Source organism: Chiloscyllium plagiosum, unplaced genomic scaffold, assembly GCF_037043375.1.
Source record: "Chiloscyllium plagiosum isolate Xiang-an unplaced genomic scaffold, Cpla_swu_hap1 HiC_scaffold_32, whole genome shotgun sequence".
In the NCBI taxonomy this organism is placed as follows: Eukaryota; Metazoa; Chordata; class Chondrichthyes; order Orectolobiformes; family Hemiscylliidae; genus Chiloscyllium; species Chiloscyllium plagiosum.
Window position 1 is genome coordinate 42648401 of NW_028270170.1, and position 15532 is coordinate 42663932.

General features: G+C 43.4%; 1 protein-coding gene across 25 annotated transcripts in view; it reads left to right on the forward strand.

The window, feature by feature from the left end:
* The window catches only part of LOC122540026 (protein TANC2), a 1060344-nt gene that overhangs the window by 834809 nt on the left and 210003 nt on the right, over window positions 1-15532 (forward strand). For all 25 annotated transcript variants that reach the window (XM_087977936.1, XM_087977934.1, XM_087977935.1 and 22 more), the window contains one exon: window positions 1777-1910. In XM_087977936.1, coding sequence (XP_087834062.1) covers window positions 1777-1910 — 134 coding nt within the window. The remainder of the gene's footprint in view (window positions 1-1776; window positions 1911-15532) is intronic.

Below are 15532 nucleotides of genomic sequence, written 5' to 3' on the forward strand. Positions count from 1 at the left end.
ATAATAGTTGCTGATGATATCTAGAATTACTCAGCAGCTTTACAAGGTACTTTGATACGGTATACCTTGTATATGGAAGTTACGAGATTATTCAGACCTGCTGACCGGCACTAACTGACTGACAGTGCAAATTATTTGGCAATAGATCAATATCCCTAGAGAATCTCAAAATTAGCATTACCTGCAAAGCTTAAATTACTAGTATGAGAATTTTACCACAGCAAATAAAAATAACAAGATTGTTACAGGTTTGATAGTATACTAGTTTTGTTAGTATATTAATTTGCTGTATACTAGTCTTGATAAGGTTCTCCACGGTAGGCTATTGCACAAAATATGGAGGCATGGGATTGAGGGTGATTTAGTGATTTGGATCAGACATTGGCTAGCTGAAAGAAGGGAAATGTTCATCCTGGAGTTCATTTACTAGTGGTGTACCACAAGGATCTGTTTTGGGTCCACTGCTGTTTGTCACTTTTATAAATGACCTGGATGAGGGCATAGAAGGATGACGCTAAGATCGGTACAGTTATGGATAGTACTGAAGATAGTACTGTAGGTTACAGAGGGACATAGATAAGCTGCAGAGCTGGGCTGAGAGCTGGCAAATGGAGTTTAACGTGGACAAGTGTGAGGTGATTCACTTTGGAAGAAGGAACAGGAATGCAGAGTACTGGGTTAATGATAAGGTTCTTGGTGGTGTAGATAGTCGGTGTCCACGTATATAGATCCCTGAAAGTTGCCACCCAGGTCGATAGAGTTGTTAAGAAGGCATATGATGTGTTAGCTTTTATTATTGAGGGATTAAGTTTCAGAACCGTGAGGTCATGTTGCAGCTGTACAAAACTCTGGTTTGGCTGCACTTGGAGTATTGCGTACGATTCTGGTCACCGCATTGTAGGAAGGATGTGGAAGCTTTGGAAAGGGTTCAGAGGAGATTTACTGAGATGTTGCCTGGTTTGGAGGAAAGGTCTGATAAGGAAAGGCTGAGGGACTTGAGGCTGATTTCGTTAGAGAGAAGGTTGAGAGGTGATTTAATTGAGACATGTAAGATGATCAGAGAAATTGATAGGGTGGACAGTGAGACCCTTTTCCCTAGGATGTTGATGGCGAGCACGAGGGGACATAGCTTTAAATTGAGGGATGATAGATATCAGACAGATGTCAGAGGTAATTTCTTTACTCCGAGTAGTAGGGGCATGGAATGCACTGCCTGCAGTAGTAGTAGACTCGGCAACTTTAAGGGCATTTAAATGGTCATTGGATAAACATGTGGATGCAAATGGAATAATGTAGTTTAGATTAGATTAGAATCCCTACAGTGTAGAAACTGGCCCTTCGGCCCAACAAGTCCATACCGACCCACCAAAGAGTAACCCACCCAGACCCATTTCCCTCTGACTGATGTACCTAACACTATGGGACAATTTAGCACGGCCAATTCACCTGACCTGCATACACAGTCGCCCCAGGCTGGAATCAAACCCGGGTCCCTGGCGCTGTGAGGCAGCAGTGCTAACCACTGAGCCACCATGTCTTACGATCTTATTCTTCACAACCACCTGATCAAGGAGCAGCACTCTGAAAGCTAGTGCTTCCAAATAAACCTGTTGGACTATAACCTGGTCTGTGTGATTTTTAACTTGTGTTTTTTGATTTTTGATTTTTAACTCTCCAAATCGTACAAAAAATGTAGTTGCTTTTCCTTGATAATGTAATGACTAGCTTGTCTGTAGTAATTCTCCTAACATTATGGTACTCTTTTCATTCCTATAGATGCAGAAGGTAGCAGGGATCTACCACTTACACAGCCACCTCAGGCACATCCCTCTATTGCCAGTGGGAGCTGCCCTAGCACACCTGAACTCCGCCGACGCCAGGAAGAAGCCATGAAACGATTGGCCACACAGGTACAGCTGACAGATGAAATATGATAGCTGTTGAATATTAACTCATTGTAATGTTGGAAGTTCATTTTTCATTTTATATTGGCTTTGAACAGTTGTCAGCTCAGATTTTGAATAAGTTTGACAACTGTTAGATGCTATTTGCCAAACAATTTCTCAAAAACAATTTTAAAATCTTATAGCATTTATTGCTTGTTAGTCTAGAGTGAAATCTTTGCTGACAATCTTTTTAATTAAGGTGAATTCAGGTTACAATTTTCTTTTGCTCTCTTACAGTTTTGTCTATATTTCATGCCAGCTGGTGGTCCTAAAAATCTATTGATCACCTTGCATGAGTATCTTCCATATAAAATAGCATATCTGCAAAGCTTTATGATACATCAGACTACAGAATAAGTCTTCAGTCTGGAAGAGGTGTACCATATTCTTCCTTGTTTCATCATCTAAGTTACTCTAATATTAAATAAAAATATAATTCTACTGGTGGAACTTGTTTCTCAAAAAACATTTAAAAATCTCACAGCATTTATACAAGTTTATTCTCCACAGCTCTGCGTGGGCACTCGTGGAAATACAGTGTGTCTGATTTAAGTGATGGTTATTATAACATAGTGGTGACATTGCAGTATTCTACTGTGTAACAAGAATGTTTTGTGTACAGAATTACTGTCCAGTTACTTCGAAGCGCATTTCAGCCAGCAGTTTTATTTAAACAGCAGCCAATGTACAGTAAAAGCCGTAGCCCATACTATTTACAGGGTATTAGAAGAATTTAGAATGTAAAATATATGTGATTTGCTGAATGATATTTGTTTCTGCTTTCAGCGTACTTTAATGATGTTCAAACTTGTAAGTGTTGTTGTTTCTGCCTGAAATTAACAGAGTACTTACAATGCCATTACTGGCAATTTTCTATCTGCATTTACACGAAATTGTTTGCTCAATAAATCCATTTTAAACATGGATGCTTTAAGTGATGGGATTTGTATTTGGAAATGATTTTTTCCATTAATGAAGGCAATGCTTTATGTTTTTACACATTCTACTGGTCGTGTCAGCCACACATTAACAGAATTACATGGCCACTTTTGTGTGTAAACCTTGTTTGTTGACAAGACGTGCACTATCCATGCTCATGAACCCAATATACAATGCTCATTTAAAATTTAATATTTAAAATTCTCATCTTTGTTTTCAGATCCTTGATCTCCTTTCGCTATAATTTCCTGAAACTCCACAATTCCAAGATATTTATGCTATTTTTAATACTGGCCTTCTGAACATGAACAATTTTCATTGTTCCAACAGTGCTAACCACTTTGCCACCATGTGGGCGGCATGGTGGCACAGTGGTTAGCACTGCTGCCTCACAGCACCGGAGACCCGGGTTCATTTCCCGCCTCAGGCGACTGACTGTGTGGAGTTTGCACGTTCTCCCCGTGTCTGCGTGGGTTTCCTCCGGGTGCTCCGGTTTCCTCCCACAGTCCAAAGATGTGCAGGTTAGGTGAATTGGCCATGCTAAATTGCCCGTAGTGTTGGGTGGGTCACGCTTCGGCGGGTCGGTGTGGACTTGTTGGGCCGAAGGGCCTGTTTCCACACTGTAATGTAATCTAATCTAAAAAATTGTTCCGTGAAAAAGGAATTCCCACCCTAAAAATGCAGTATGGAAAGAGGACATTCAACCTGTGTTGTCTATGCCAGCTTTTTGCAAAAGTAAATTTAAAAAAATTAGAATCCTTTATCTTTCCTGCATAGTCCTGAAATATTTTGCTTTTGAGATCATTATCTAATTCTCTTTTACATGCTACAATTAAATCCGTTTTCAAAACATACCCTGAGAGAGTGTATTCCAGATCTTAAACAACTTGCTGTTTAATCCTCATGGTTTGGAATACCTCAATCAAATCTCTTTTCAACCATCCTTTTCCAAGGAAAACAGTCCAACTTCTCTAGTCTATAACTAAGTTTCACATCCCCAAAACCTTTGTGAATCTGTTCTGCAGCTTTTCTATTTTGTTCGCAGCCTTCCTAAAGTGTGGTATCAGGTTTGGAGGTGGCACTCGAATTGAGGCTAAACCAGCGTTCCATACATGATTGACAAATTTCCTTTCTTTCATAAAACAAAACAAAGGACTGCAGATACAGGAGATCTGAAACAAAAACAGAAATTGCTGGAGAAACTCAGCAGGTCTGGATTAAGTTTGCTCGCTGAGCTAGAAGGTTCGTTTTGAGATGTTTCATCACCATACTAGGTAACATCATCAGTGAGTCTCCGGTGAAGAACTGATGGTATGGCCTGCTTTTTATTTATGTGTTTAGGTTTCCTTGGGAATGTGATGCCATTTCCTGTGGTGATGTCATTCCCTGTTCTTTTTCTCAGGGGTGTGGTAAATGGGAGCCAAGTCAATGTGTTTGTTGATGGAGTTTGAGTTGAAGTGCAATGCTTTTAGGAATGCTCGGCATGTCTCTGTTTGGCTTGTCCTACAGTGGCAATTCCTAGAAGCATGGCACGCCAACCGGAACTCTATCTATAAGCACATTGACTTGGATCCCATTTACGACCCACCCCCTAAGAAAAAGAACAGGAAATCACATCACCACAAGAAATGGCATCACCAACTCAAGGAAACCTAAACACATAAGTAAAAAGTGGGCCATACCACCAGTGCTTCACCAGATGCTCACTGATGACATTACTAGTATGGTGGCGAAACGTCTGAAAAAAACCTTCCAGCTCAGCGAGCAAACGATCATCCAGAACCTCAACCTGAGCTACAAATCTTCTCAAAACTTACTAACTCAGCAGGTCTGGCAGCATCTGTGGGGGGAAAAGCATATTTAATGTTTCAATGTGGTGGCCCTTCATCAGAACTGTTAACAGCTCAGAAACAAGTAGCATTAATGCTGAAGCCAAAGCCTGGAGAGGGTGGAGGGCTGGTGCTGGAGAAGTGAGAGAAGAGGTGAGTGGATAGGTGGAGATGGAACCCACAGAGAGAGAGAGATAGATATGAAATTGGTAGGTAAATAAGGAAACTATGGAGGCAAGGATAGAAGAAAAGCTGAAAAAGTGACAATGAAGAGCTAAGAGTAGGAGAAAATGGTGGCATGTATTGAATGGAACCCATATAATGTGATAATGGTCCTAGCAGTGTGTGAGAATTGATGACTGTGCTATGAGCGGCTAGGCAAAAGTGAGCACTGCAGATGCTGGAGATCAGAGAGGAGAGTGTGGTGCTGGAAAAGCACAGCAGGTCAGGCAGCATCTGAGGAGCAGGAGAATCGACATTTCAGGCATAAGCTGAAAAATGTGTTGCTGGAAAAGTGCAGCAGGTCAGGCAGCATCCAAGGAGCAGGAGAATCGACGTTTCGGGCATAAGCCGTTCTTCAGAAATGAGGAAGATGTGCCAAGCAGGCTAAGATAAAAGGTAGGGAGGAGTGACTTGGGGGGAGTGGCGGTAGGAATGCAATAGGTGGAAAGAAGTTAAGGTGAGGGTGATAGGCCGGAGAGGGGGTTGGGGCGGAGAGGTCGGGAAGAAGATTGCAGGTCAAGAAGGCAGTGCTGAGTCCGAGGGTTGGGACTGAGATAACACCTTATTGGACTCAGCACCATCTTCTTGACCTGCAATCTTCTTCCCGACCTCTCCGCCCCCACCCCCTCTCTGTCCTTTCACCCTCACCTTAACCTCCTTCCACCTATCGCATTCCCAACGCCCCTCCCCCAAGTCACTCCTCCCTACCTTTTATCTTAGCCTGCTTGGCACACCTTCCTCATTTCTGAAGAACGGCTTATGCCCGAAACGTCGATTCTCCAGCTCCTTGGATGCTGCCTGACCTGCTGCACTTTTCCAGCAACACATTTTTCAGCTTATGCCTGAAATGTCGATTCTCCTGCTCCTCAGATGCTGCCTGACCTGCTGTGCTTTTCCAGCACCACACTCTCCTCTCTGATCTCCAGCATCTGCAGTGCTCACTTTTGCCTAGCCGCTCATAGCACAGTCATCAATTCTCACACACTGCTAGGACCATTATCACATTATATGGGTTCCATTCAATACATGCCACCATTTTCTCCTACTCTTAGCTCTTCATTGTCACTTTTTCAGCTTTTCTTCTATCCTTGCCTCCATAGTTTCCTTACTTACCTACCCCTTTCATGTCTCTCTCTCTCTCTCTCTCTGTGGGTTCCATCTCCACCTATCCACTCACCTCTCCTCTCACCTCTCCAGCACCAGCCCTCCACCCTCCCCAGGCTTTGGCTTCAGCATTAATGCTACTTGTTTCCGAGCTGTTAACAGTTCTGATGAAGGGCCAACACATTGAAACATTAAATATGCTTTTTCCCCCACAGATGCTGCCAGACCTGCTGAGTTAGCAAGTTTTGAGAAGATTTGTAGCTCAGGTTGAGGTTCTGGGTGATCGTTTGCTCGCTGAGCTGGAAGGTTCTTTTCAGACGTTTCATCACCATACTAGTAATGTCATCAGTGAGCCTCTGGTGAAGCACTGGTGGTATGGCCCACTTTTTACTTATGTGTTTAGGTTTCCTTGAGTTGGTGTTGCCATTTTTTGTGGTGATTTGATTTCCTGTTCTTTTTCTCAGGGGGTGCATCGTAAATGGGATCCAAGTCAATGTGTTTGTAGATAGAGTTCCGGTTGGCGTGCTGCCTTATCTCAGCACCTTATCTCAGTCCCAACCTTCAGACTCAGCACCGCCTTCTTGACCTACGATCTTCTTCCCGACCTCTCCGCCCCCACCCCCTCTCCAGCCTATCACCCTCACCTTAACCTCCTTCCACCTATCGCATTCCTAACACCCCTCCCCCAAGTCCCTCCTCCCTACCTTTTATCTTAGCCTACTTGGCACACCTTCCTCGTTCCTGAAGAAGGGCTTATGCCCGAAACGTCGATTCTCCTGCTCCTTGAATGCTGCCTGACCTGCGCTTTTCCAGCAACACATTTTTCAGCTCTGATCTCCAGCATCTGCAGTCCTCACTTTCTACTAGTTGATTTCAGGCATAAGCCCTTCATCAGGAATCAGCCCTTCCTGATGAAGGGCTTCTGACCAAAACGTCAATTCTCTTGCTCCTCGGATGCTGCCTGACCTGGAGTGCTTTTCCAGCACCACACTCTCGACTGTGCTATAAGTAGCCCATGTCATAACAGAACTGAGTGTGGGTGCGTAAAAAAAAATGAAAGGTAGGAATCAGGCTCAAAGGTTATTGAACTCAGTGCAGACTGTTGATATCATTCTTTGAGTTTGTGCTGAGGCTTGCTAGAGCAGTGCAGCAAGCTTGGGACAGAGGTGTTGGTCAGGGAATATGGTGATGAAGTGAAGCAGCAGGCAGCTGGAAGGTGAGGGTCATTTTGGTGGCAGAAATGTAGGTGTGCTGCAAAGCAGACAACCCATCTGTGTTTTGTCTCCCCAACATAGAGGAGACCACTTTGTGAACAGTGAGCACAGTAGACTAGATTGAATAAAATACAGCTGTACTACCATTCTTCCATGTTTTTTACTCATCCCACACCTTGTCCTGTTACGGCATTGGTTGCTCTTAGCACAGTCAATTAGATTACTTACAGTGTGGAAACAGGCCCTTCGGCCCAACAAGTCCACACCGCCCCGCCGAAGCACAACCCACCCATACCCCTACATTTACCCTTACCTAACACTACGGGCAATTTAGCATGGCCAATTCATTTGACCTGCATATCTTTGGACTGTGGGAGGAAACCGGAGCACCAGGAGGAAACCCACGCAGACACGGCGAGAACGTGCAAACTCCACAGTCAGTCGCCTGAGGCGGGAACTGAACCCGGGTCTCTGGCGCTGTGAGGCAGCAGTGCTAGCCACTGTGCCACCCATTCTCACATGCTGCTGGGTCCATTGTCATATTAGAACATAGAAGAATACAGCGCAGTACAGGCCCTTTGGCCCTCGATGTTGCGCCGATCCAAGACCACCTAACCTATACTAACCCACTATCCTCCATATACCTATCCAATGCCCGCTTAAATGCCCATAAAGAGGGAGAGTCCACCACTGCTACTGGCAGGGCATTCCATGAACTTACGACTCGCTGAGTGAAGAACCTACCCCTAACTTCATCCTATATCTACCCCCCCTTAATTTAAAGCTATGCCCCCTTGTAATACCCGACTCCATACGCGGGAAAAGGTTCACACTGTCAACCCTATCTAACCCCCTAATCATCTTGTACACCTCATTCAAGTCACCCCTAAACCTTCTTTTCTCTAATGAAAACAGCCCCAAGTGTCTCAGTCTTTCCTCATACGATCTTCCTTCCATACCAGGCAACATCCTGGTAAACCTCCTCTGCACCCGTTCCAGTGCCTCCACATCCTTCCTATAGTATGGCGACCAAAACTGCACACAATATTCCAGATGCGGCCGCACCAGAGTCTTATACAACTGCATCATGACCTCAGGACTCCGGAACTCAATTCCTCTACCAATAAAAGCCAATACGCCATATGCCTTCCTCACCGCACTATTTACTTGGGTGGCAACTTTCAGAGATCTGTGTACATGGACACCAAGATCCCTCTGCTCATCCACACTACCAAGTATCCGACCATTAGCCCAGTACCCCATCTTTTTGTTATTCTTCCCAAAGTGAATCACCTCACACTTAGCTACATTGAATTCCATTTGCCACCTTTCTGCCCAGCTCTGCAGCTTCTCTATATCCTGCTGTAACCTGCCACATCCTTCCTCACTGTCAACAACTCCTCCGACTTTCGTATCATCCGCAAACTTGCTCACCCAACCTTCTAACCCCTCTTCCAGATCATTTATAAAAATGACAAACAGCAATGGTCCCAAAACAGATCCTTGCGGAACACCACTAGTGACGGCACTCCATGAAGAAACTTTGCCATCAACTACTACCCTCTGTCTTCTTCCATCCAGCCAATTCCTAATCCAAACCTCCAACTCACCCTCAATGCCATATCTCCGTATTTTCTGCAGTAGCCTACCATGGGGAACCTTATCAAACGCCTTACTAAAATCCATATATACCACATCTACCGCTTTCCCCTCATCAACCTCCTTCGTCACCTTTTCAAAGAATTCAATAAGGTTTGTGAGGCACGACCTGCCCTTCACAAAACCATGCTGACTATCCTTGATCACATTATTCCTATCCAGATGTGCATAAATCCTATCCCTTACAATTCTCTCTAAGACTTTGCCCACAACAGAAGTGAGACTCACCGGCCTATAGTTACTAGGGTTATCCCTACTCCCCTTTTTGAACAAGGGAACCACATTTGCTATCCTCCAGTCTTCTGGCACTACTCCTGTAGACAAAGAGGACATAAAAATCAAGGCCAATGGCTCTGCAATCTCCTCCCTTGCTTCCCAGAGAATCCTAGGATAAATGCCATCAGGCCCAGGGGACTTATCTATTTTCACCTTTTCCAGGATTTCCAACACCTCTTCTCTACATACCTCAAAGCCATCCATTCTACTTATTTGTGACTCAGTATTCACATCGACGACAAGGCCCTGTTCCTGAGTAAATACTGAAGAAAAGTATTCATTCAGTATCTCTTATATGGGTTGCTTTCAATGCAGCTCACCCATTTACTCTTACACTTAGCTCTTAGGTGGGGAGGTGGCAGAGTGGTTCAGTGGTTAGCACTGCAGTTCAGTGGTTAGCTCTGCTGCCTCTTGGCACCAGAGACCCAGGATCGATTCCATCCTCAGGCGACTGTCTGTGTGGAATTTGCACATTCTCCCTGTGTCTGCATGACATTCGTCCGGGTGCTCCGGTTTCCTCCCACACTCCAAAGATGTGCTGTTTAAGTGAATTAGCCATGTTAAATTGTCCAGGGATGTGCAGGCTATGCAGATTAACTAGGGAAAATGTAGATAGTGTAGGGTGGGGCTGGGTAAGAATATCTTTGGAGGGGCGGTGTGGACTCAGTGGGCTAAATGGCCTCTTTCTGCACTGCAGAAATTCTGTGATTATTATCACTTAAATAACTTTTGTTCTGTCTTGACCTGCCATCCGTATTCTCCTTGTATAACTATACCTTTCATCTCTCTCTCTCTGTCTCTTAACTCTCGTTTTCGCTTTCTCTCGCTTGCTCTTTCTCTGAGTTCCAACTCTACACCACAACTCACCCAACTTCCCCAACTTCACCTTCAGTATAAATAGCTCCTAAAACTTCTGATAAAGAGCCATTGGACATGAAACATTAACACTCTTGCAAGGTTTGTGAAGGTTTGTAGCTCAGGTTGAGGTTTAGGGTGTAGGTTTGCTCGCTGAGCTGTAGGTTTGATATCCAGACGTTTCATTACCTGGCCAGGTAACATCATCAGTGGCAACCTTCAAGTGAAGCGAAGCTTTCTATTTCTATCTTTCTCCTGGATGGGGTTCCTGGGGTTTGTGGTGATGTCATTTCCTATTCGTTTGTGGTGATGTCATTTCCTATTCGTTTTCTGAGGGGTTGGTAGATGGCATCTAGATCTGTGTGTTTGTTTATGGCATTGTGGTTGGAGTGCCAGGCCTCTAGGAATTCTCTGGCATATCTTTGCTTAGCCGGTCCCAGGAAAGATGTGTTGTCCCAATTGAAATGGTGGGTTTTTTCATCCGTGTGTAGGACTACGAGGGAGAGAGGGTCGTGTCTTTTTGTGGCTAGCTGGTGTTTGTGTATCCTGGTGGCTAACTTTCTTCCTGTTTGTCCTACGTAGTGTTTGTGGCAGTTCTTGCATGGAATTTTATAGATGATGTTGGTTTTGTCCATGGGTTGTGCTGGGTCTTTTATGTTTGTTAGTTTTTGTTTGAGAGTGTTGGTGGGTTTGTGTGCTACTAGGATTCCGAGGGGTCTTAGTAGTCTGGCTATCATTTCTGAAACTTCTTTGATGTATGGTTAGGTGGTTAGGGTTTCTGGCTGTGTTTGGTCTGCTTGTCGTGGTTTGTTCTTGAGGAATCTGCGGACTGTATTTTTTGAGTATCCGTTCTTCTTGAATACGTTGTATAGGTGGTTCTCCTTTGTTTTCCGAAGTTCGTCTGTGCTGCAGTGTATGGTGGCTCGTTGGAATAGTGTTCTGATACAGCTTGGTTCGTGTGTTGCGATGGTTGCTGGTGTAGTTAAGTATTTGGTCAGTGTTTGTCGGTTTTCTGTATACGCAGGTTTGTAGTTGTCCTTTCTTTCGACTGTGATGTCCAGGAATGCGAGTTTGTTGTTGGTTTCTTCCTCCTTGGTGAACTTTATGTCTGTGAGGGTGTTGTTGATGATGTTAAATGTCTCTTCTATCTTGTTTCGTTTTGTGATGACAAAGGTGTCATCTACGTAGCGGACCCAGATTTTTGGTTTGTCATCACAAAACGAAACAAGATTGAAGAGACATTTAACATCATCAACAACACCCTCACAGGCAAAAATTTCACCAAGGAGGAAGAAACCAACAACAAACTCGCATTCCTGGACATCACAGTCGAAAGGAAGGACAACTACAAACCTGCGTATACAGAAAACCGACAAACACTTACTAAATACTTAACTACACCAGCAACCATCGCAACACACACGAACCAAGCTGTATCAGAACACTATTCCAACGAGCTACCACACACTGCAGCACAGACGAACTTCGGAAAACAGAGGAGAACCACCTATACAACGTATTCAAGAAGAACGGATACTCAAAAAATACAGTGCGCAGATTCCTCAAGAACAAACCATGACAAGCAGACCAAACACAGCCAGAAACCCTAACCACCATCAAAGAAGTTTCAGAAATGACAGCCAGACTACTAAGACCCCTCGGAATCCTAGTAGCACACAAACCTACCAACACTCTCAAACAAAAATTAACAAACTTAAAATACCCAGTACAACACACAAAATCAACGTCATCTACAAAATTCCATGCAAGGACTGCCACAAACACTACGTAGGACAAACAGGAAGAAAGTTAGCCACTAGGATACACAAACACCAGCCAGCCACAAAAAGACACGACCCTCTCTCCCTCGTAGCCCTACACACGGATGAAAAAAAACACCATTTCGACTGGGACAACACATCTATCCTGGGACCGGCTAAGCAAAGACATGCCAGAGAATTCCTAGAGGCCTGACACTCCAACCACAACGCCATAAACAAACACATAGATCTAGATGCCATCTATCAACCCCTCAGAAAACGAACAGGAAATGACATCACCACAAACCCCAGGAACCCCATCCAGGAGAAAGATATAAATAGAAAGCAGGAGACAACAGCTTCGCTTCACTTGGAGGTCGCCACTGATGATGTTACCTAGCCAGGTAATGAAACATCTGGATACCAAACCTACAGCTTAGCGAGCAAACCTACACCCTAAATTTACACTTTTTTTCTTACCGCCAATGCTGCCAGACCTGCTGAGTTTCTTCAGCAGTTTATTTTTGTTCATTCCTTTTATAGTGTTTGCATATGATTTTTCTAAACTGTGCTGTCAACCTGCCCTGCCACATTCAGTTATTTATGCCCCTCTGTTCTTGCACCATTGAGTAAGCCCTTTATACTGTTTCTCCCTGTTCTTCCTACGAAAATGCATAATTTGTCACTTCTCTGCATTAATTTTCATTTGGCATTTCTCCACCCATTTTACCACTTGCCTGTGTTCTTTTGAAAGTTGACATTATTCTCCTCATGGTTTACAATACTTCTTTGTATCATTTGCTAATTTTGAAATTGTGACTTTAACATCGAAGTCTGCATATCAAGAAGGTCAGGTGTCCTTACACTGAGGAGGAACCCGACTATAAATTTTAATTGTTTCCTGTCACTCGGCTAATTTTGTAACTATGTTGCTAATTGTCCCTTTTATTCCATGGCATTCTGAGGAAGACATACATCACGTCAACTTCATTACCCTTTTCTAACTATTACATTATTTCATTTTTTAAAAAACTCAAGTTTGTTCAAGATGATTTGCCGTGAACAAATCAGTGCTAGCTAATTTACTCACATTTGTCAATTGACAATTAATTTTGGCCAGTTATCATTTCTAAAAGCTTCTGCACCACTGAGGTTAAACTGACTGCCCTAGAATTGCTGAGATTGTCCTTGCATCCATTCAGACTCATCAAGAGTCTGAAATACTAACTCTTTTACCAAGACTTGGGAAGATCTTCACCTTTGCCAAAGCATGTTACACAGTACTTGTAATTGTCTCTTCAGCTATACTCAGCCCTGCCTCCATGTGTAAATCCCATTGAGTCCCACTTGTTATTCATATGGTTATGGAAGATATTTGGATTCCCTTTTATGTAAGGTGCCTATATCTTCGCATACTGTTTCTTTGCTTCTCTTAGTTTTTTTTAAATACCTCTCTGAACTTTTTAGACTGTGTCTGTCTGAGTCTCAATTTGTGATATCCACCATTATAGACTTTGTATGCACAATTCCTTTCCTTCATTTTTGCCGGGGGGGGGGGGGGGGGGGGGTCTCTGCATTTGTGTTACATCTTCCCCCACTGTGGGAAAGTATCTTCACAATACCCCATCTCTCTCCTCTTTTAAAGGCGTCGTTCAGCTGCAGTTTTGTATGATAATCTTGGATTTCAGTTTATCTGGACCACATCCATTCTTTTCAAAGTTAGCTTTCTCACAACCAGAGAACTGAATATCTCCCCTGGCAAAATGTAATGTTATAATAGCATTATGCCAATACTGAGTGCCCCCATTTTCAACATCCGGGTTTTTCCAATGACCAGCAATTGTAGTGGACCAGCCAAATACTGTGGTCAAAATCAGGTCAGACACAAAGAATTCTGTGGCATTTAATTCCCCACTTGACTCTCCAAAAGCTGTTCACTATTTACAAAGCACAAGTCAGAATATAGTAGAGTATTTTCCACTTGCATGAATGTATGCTGCTCTTACAATACTCAAGAAACTTAACACCATTAAAGTTTATAGCACTGTGGATGTACATAAATCCCACAGATTGTCACAATTTTTAGTGATGCTCACATCCCATGAATCAATAAAAGAAACTATTCTGAACTTTTACGTTCTGTTATATAGCCAACTTAACCTTACGACACACTTATCACTGCGTCCTAAGTGTCCCTGATTCATGCTTGCTCTATTTATCCCACCTCATTTCCATGAACCAGCTCCACTAATGTTACTTTTCTCAATGGCATGGAAACATAGTTTTGGAGAAAATTCTCCTGAAGACACTCTAGTAATTTTTGTCTTCTCAGTCCTTTATGTTACTATTATCCTTGTCTATTTCAGAATGATTGAAGGTCCTCATTATAATTTATTTTTAATTATTATATTTGTCTGTAATTTCCTTCCAAATTTAATCCTCTAGACCGTTTTCTTGTAAGTAATTGGCCTGTGGAATGCAGTGACCAATAAATTGCTTCCTTTATTGTTTTATAATCTGACCAAAGTAGTTCTATATTTGACCTCTTGTGATATCCTCTCTTTCTTGTACTCGTTTTGTTTTTGGGCATCCATAGAGTGAGTGTGTCATGGGCTGGGTCAGTGTTTGTTGCTCACCTCTAGTTGTCCTTGAGAAGGTGAGGATGGGCTGCCATCTTGAACCGTTGCAGTCCATGTAGTGTCAGTAGATCTAAAGCATTGCTAGGGATGGAGTCCCATGATTTTGACACAGCAACTCTGAAGGAGCATTTCAATTAGCCCACTTCCTTCCTTTCCTTCCTCACCTTTCATGAATTTAATTAAATGTTTTCAAGAAGATATTAGATATAGTTCTTGGGGCTAAAGAAATCAAAGCATATAGAGAGAAAATAGCAACAGTTTCATGATCAGCCATAATCATATTGAATAGGGCAACATGGACAAAGGGCTTAATGGCCTACTGTTGCTCCTATTTTCCACATTTCTATGAACATAGAACATAGAACAATACAGCACAGAACAGGCCCTTCGGCCCACGATGTTGTGCCGAACATTTGTCCTAGCTTAAGCACCCATCCATGTACCTATCCAATTGCCGTTTAAAGGTCACCAAAGATTCTGACTCTACCACTCCCACAGGCAGCGCATTCCATGCCCCCACCACTCTCTGGGTAAAGAACCCACCCCTGACATCTCCCCTATACCTTCCACCCTTCACCTTCCACCCTTCACCTTAAATTTATGTCCCCTTGTAACACTCTGTTGCACCCGGGGAAAAAGTTTCTGACTGTCTACTCTATCTATTCTTCTGATCATCTTATAAACCTCTATCAAGTCACCCCTCATCCTTCGCCGTTCCAACGAGAAAAGGCCTAGCACTCTCAACCTATCCTCGTGCGACCTATTCTCCATTCCAGGCAACATCCCGGTAAATCTTCTCTGCACCCTCTCCAAAGCTTCCACATCTTTCCTAAAGTGAGGCGACCAGAACTGCACACAGTACTCCAAATGTGGCCTAACCAAAGTCCTGTACAGTTGCAACATCACTTCACGACTCTTGAATTCAATCCCTCTGCTAATGAACGCTAATACACCATAGGCCTCCTTACAAGCTCTATCCACCTGAGTGGCAACTTTCAAAGATCTATGAACATAGACCCCAAGATCCCTCTGTTCCTCCACCTCACTGAGAACCCTACCGTTAACCCTGTATTCCGCATTCTTATTTGT